Source organism: Brassica oleracea, chromosome C3, assembly GCF_000695525.1.
Source record: "Brassica oleracea var. oleracea cultivar TO1000 chromosome C3, BOL, whole genome shotgun sequence".
Taxonomy (NCBI): domain Eukaryota; kingdom Viridiplantae; phylum Streptophyta; class Magnoliopsida; order Brassicales; family Brassicaceae; genus Brassica; species Brassica oleracea.
Window position 1 is genome coordinate 56,251,731 of NC_027750.1, and position 5,394 is coordinate 56,257,124.

The 5,394-nt window shown below is 43.4% G+C and overlaps 1 protein-coding gene across 1 annotated transcript; it reads right to left on the reverse strand.

The window, feature by feature from the left end:
- Positions 1 to 4,003: 4,003 nt before the first annotated feature.
- On the reverse strand, positions 4,004 to 4,967 carry LOC106331001. Its single transcript, XM_013769372.1, has 2 exons — positions 4,547 to 4,967; positions 4,004 to 4,428 (listed from the first exon to the last, which is right to left on the reverse strand). Exons 1-2 carry the CDS (start codon positions 4,965 to 4,967, stop codon positions 4,004 to 4,006), a joined length of 846 nt encoding a protein of 281 aa, XP_013624826.1.
- Positions 4,968 to 5,394: the final 427 nt, after the last annotated feature.

The following is a 5,394-nucleotide window of genomic DNA, read 5'->3' on the forward strand; positions in this document are numbered from 1 at the left end:
AAATTGTGTTTATTGAAGTTCTATTTGTTACAAATTATGAAGAATAATTAGTTATAAAAATAATACATTAATAATCAAAATTTTAGATTTTTTAATATGTGTGCTTTTTAAACAGAGAAAATACTTATTAGGTCACCAGATTTCCACTTACATAGTCTTTCATTTCCGTGAACAAAAAAAGACAACGAAGATTTAAAATTATGGCTTTTATGTTTCTTTCCAAACACCACACCCAAACAAGTTACAGTTTTATGTTCCTCACTTGCTCTTTTTCTTCGTTCTGTTATTGGGACCAACAAGGTTGATCGTATTGCATTTTTCTTTCTTTTTTGCATCACTAAGCATATTCAAACAAAATATCCAAACGAAGTTGCAAGTTAGTCATCTTATCAATCAACCTCATTCAAATCAACTTCACAGACAAAATGTGCTTTACATTCACATGTACAATTGACGGAGCAGAAATACCGTTTAGTAACCGATAACACGATGATCTTATTTAGTCTGAGAATGCCTAAGATATCGTTGAGAACACCTATATTTTAACCTAAACGTAAGCTTAAAAGGAAAACATAGATAACTTAAAAAAAAAAAGAAATAAGAACACCAAAGCTCAATGGGTTTAGGATGTACGCTACATCAGGTCTCCCCCCCTACGAAGGATTCGTCCACGAATCCGGACAGGATGTTGTCATCAGGCTCAAACTTGAATAGATGCTTGACATTAAGCACATCAGCAGTGTGAACATGAGACGGGAGACGAAGCCGATATGCATTGGCGTTCATCTTTTCAATAACTTCAACGGGCCCAATCTTACGCGGCTGAAGCTTATTGTACTGACCGGTTGGAAAACGTTCCTTGATTAAGACTGCCCAGACGTACTCAACGACCTGGAAGTGAATTTCTAGACGCCGTTTATCAGCAGCCCGTTTGTACTTGAGTGCCGTCCCCGCCAAGTTATCTTGAGCACGAGCGTGAATATCCGATATCTCTTCGACAAGCTCCAAAGCCCGTCCATGAAATTCGCCCGACTGAGGAGTTATAGACAACGCCAAAGAACCGCGAGGAACCACCCCATAGACAACCTTGAAAAGACTGTACCCAAGACTTCGGTTATGGGCATGGTTATGAGCGAACTCTGCTTGACATAAAAGAGAATCCCATAAGCGTAAATTATCACCAACCAAGCAATGTAACATATTGCCCAAATTTCGATTAACAACCTCAGTTTGGCCATCCGTCTTGGGATGATATGCAGAACTCATATTCAAACTTGTTTTGAAAATCTTCCAAAGAGAACGCCAAAAATGGCTAATAAAGCGTGAGTCACGGTCGGACACAATGGATATCGGCAAGCTATGCAAACGGTATATTTCGTGAAAGAAAAGCATAGCGACCTGCACTGCATCCGTAGTCTTCTTACAAGGAATAAAATGAACCATCTTGGAGAAGCGATCCACTACTACGAAGAATGAATCATTACCACGTTGTGTTCGTGGAAGACCAAGAACGAAATCCATGCTGATGTCACTCCAAGGCTGTGTTGGAATAGGCAAAGGAAGATAGAAACCTGCATTAGATGTGTGACCCTTTCCCTTTTGACAAGTTGTACAGCGAGCAATGAATCTCTCGACATCACGCCGCAAGGAAGGCCAGAAATAGGACTCCAAGATTAGTTTGAGCGTCCTATCACGTCCAATGTGTCCCTCCTTATGTAATTCATTGATGATGTGCAAGTGTAGGCTGCAGTCTGGTACACACAAGCGGTTATCGCGAAAGATGAAGCCATCCACCAAAGTATACTCAGACCGTATCCCATGAGCGAGATCCACCCAAATCGAAGAGAAAAAGGCGTCTGTGGGGTAAAGCTCTGCGAAGCACTCGAACCCAGTGACGCTAACTCGTAGCGTGGAGACAAGCACATGGTGACGGCTTAATGCGTCGGCAACCTTGTTGAGCTTGCGTGCCTGGTGTTTTATTACGAACGTGAACTGTTGTAAGTATGCCGTCCAAAACGCATGATGAGAAGAAATCTTATCAAGCGTACCCAAGTAATGAAGTGCCACATGATCAGTGAATAAAACGAACTCCTTGTGGGTTAAGTAATGATGCCAATGTTTGATGGCCTGAACAATAGCGTAAACTCTTCGTCATACGTACTGTAACGAGTTCGTGCACCCGCCATCTTCTCACTATAGTAGGCAACTGGGCGACCTTTCTGGCTTAAGACAGCTCCCACACCTAACTTACTTGCGTCGCAGTGTAACTCAAAAGGGAGATCAAAATCAGGTAGTACTAAGAGAGGAGACGATGTGAGCTTGTGTTGAATGAGCTCAAAGGCTTGTGTTGTTTCCGGTGGCCATAAAAACGTCGTGCCCTTCAGGCAGTTTGTGATTGGGGCCATTATGGCGCTGAAATTATGCACAAACCGGCGATAAAAAGATGCTAATCCATGAAAGCTTCGCACCTCCGTGATCGTTGTAGGAGTCGGCCAAGACGCGACTGCAGCCACTTTCTGCGGGTCCACACGTAGGCCTGCGGCCGAGACTACATATCCGAGGAACAAGACCTATGAGACGCCAAAGTCTCATTTATGTTTTGCAACATAAAGTTTCTCACGTCGCAGAGCGAGTAATATGTCTCGAATGTGCTCAAGATGGTCGTGTAGTGATGTACTGAAGATAAGAATGTCGTCAAAATAGACAACGACAAACCGTCCAATAAACCGCCGAAGAGCTTGATTCATGAAGCGCATAAATGTGCTAGGAGAATTAGACAATCCAAAAGGCATGACCAACCACTCAAACAAACCTTTGCGCGTCTTGAAAGTTGTTTTCCATTCATCACCCGGTCGTATACGAATTTGATGATAGCTACTTTTAAATTCCAGCTTCGTAAAAATAGATGCCTTGCCAATTTGATCCAGGAGGTCATCGAGTCGTGGGATTGGAAATCGGTATCGCGTTGTGATCTTGTTTATTGCACGACTATCCACACACATACGCCAAGTTTTATCCTTTTTTGGGATAAGGAGTGTCGGTACCGTGCATGGGCTGAGGCTCTCTCGTATATAACCCTTGAGTAAGAGTCCCTCTTCCCTCTACTTGTCGCCTTAATTCTTCATGCTCTTCAGGACTCATTCGATAACGAGCTCGGTTAGGTAAAGAAGCATTAGGAACGAGATCGATGTGATGTTGTATATCCCGAAGCGGTGGCAAACCTGCCGGGAGCTCGTCAGGAAATAGATCCTGAAACTCGGTGATGAGTGTAGAGAACTCCGTAGGAACCTCGATTGCCCGGTCAGAAGTAGCATATGTCGCTACCAAGGCAAAAATCGGACAGTGTTCTCGAATTTCTTCTTCAAACTGCGACTTGGAGATGATAAGGAGACCTTGTTTCGATGAATTTTGATGTATGCTTTTAGGGATAGCGATGTCCAGTTCTGGCGAAGGTAGTAAGCTGATCTTACGGCCTTCGAACATGAATGAATGCGTGTTCTATTTCCCGTTGTACATCACCTCATGATCATATTGCCAAGGTCGGCCCAAGATGATATGAGACACGTCCATAGGCGCAATATCGCAGTACAAGGTGTCTTTGTAGAAGGATCCAATTGAAAGTGATAGAAGAGTTCGTTTAGATACCAACACTTCTGCGCCGGTTTGCATCCACAATAGGCGATAAGGGTGAGGATGTGTTTTGGTTGTGAGATCAACTTTCTTAACAGCTTTCTTTGACACTACATTGGCGGAGCAACCCGAATCGATGACGAAGCGACATATTTTGCCTTTAACCGTGCATGTAGAGCTAAATAAGGAAATCCTTTGCCAAGCTTCCGTAGACTTTGGAGCCAAGCAATTCCTTCGTAACATTAGTAAAGTTCATGGGTCTCCATTGATTTGCTCTTCTTCTATATCCTCAAACTGTCTGTCGTCTTCTGTATCATAAATCGGATCTTCTGCGATGTCTCTGTCATTGGCGAGTAATCCCCGACGACCTTTGTTAGGCACGCCGTCTGGATATGTCCTCGTTGCCGCATGTGAAACACCGGAGAGCGTTGGGACGAGATGGGCGTGGTTTGACGGCATCAGTTGCGGGTTCTGTTGAACGGGGATTTGCCCGAGGTCCCGTTGTTGTATCGCGTCCCGTAGAAGCTTTAGACTCCTCTGTCGAGGATGTTGTGTTGCGAGCTTTTGTATTACCGGCCCATTGATTGTTTCTGAGGCGGTTTTGTTGTTCCACTAAGACGGCTCGTTGACGTGCTTCAGAGACAGATCTCGGGTCAAACTGGTGAAGCATTCTGTAGTTGAGGTCGTAGTCCTGCAATAAAGAGGCTACTAGTTGATCCTCCGAGTCGTTAATATCTACTCGGGTGAGCATCTGATAAAAACTCATTAGAGTACTCCTCGATTGAGCGTGATCCTTGTCTTATGTTATGGAATATCTGAAACAAAAGACGTTCAAAATTATACGGGATAAATGTCTTACGCATCTGTTTTTTTAACTTGTCCCAGACAATTATTTTTTCTTTTCCTCGTCGAGTACGAGAGAGCTTGAGTTGGTTCCACCATGATGCAGCGTGACCGCGGAACCGAGTAGTTATAAGTGGAACTTTTTTGTTGGTTGGTACGTCTTTGAATTCCAAAAATTCATCGACTGTGACGAACCAGTCAAGAAGCTCTTCCGGCTGAGAACTTCCATGATACTCTGGAATATCAAGTTTTATACCTGACGTCCACCGAGTATTTTCGGCGTTTCTCTGTTGCTGACCACGATCTTGTTGGTGGCGTTGATGGTTGGGGTTGTCTCCGAACGGGTTATCCTCATCGGACCCATCACCATCGTCTTCAAATACCGGATTGTGGCGTCGGTTTTGTTGCTGGCGTGGAGCTGCGGCTTCCGCTGCGTTGGCGGCAAGGGCTGCTTGTACACCGGCCTGAACTCCTGTCTGAATTGCTTCAGCCATTGTTCTTCTCATATTGTCTTGAAAATTTTCCTAGAAATCTTCTAGGAACTGTTGCATCTGTGTCCATTCGTTTGGACGAGGAGCCATTGAAACCTAAGATCGATAATCACAACTAGAATTGTAATTAAAGGGTCTCTGATACCAATTGACGGAGCGGAAGTACCGTTTAGTAACCGATAACACGATGATCCTATTTAGTCTGAGAATGCCTAAGATCAAAGTCTTTTTGTGATCGTTGAGAACACCTATGTTCTAGCCGATTGCAAGGATTCAAGAGATGTTGTAAAACAAAGCTCCAAGTTTTATATAATTCAATAATCAAGTGGTGTCTCTCACAAAGCCAAGAAATCACAATATATAGGGACATAAGTCCTAAAACAAAAAAAAAATAAAGGAAAACCTAAACGTAAGCTTAAAAAAAAACATA

Coding starts and splice junctions, on each gene's coding strand:
- LOC106331001 (XM_013769372.1), bottom strand. CDS start 4,967: ATGGCTGAAGCAATTCAGACAGGAGTTCAGGCCGGTGTACAAGCAGCC. Junction 4,429..4,546: donor GAACCAACTCAAGCTCTCTC/GTACTCGACGAG, acceptor CCATAACATAAG/ACAAGGATCACGCTCAATCG.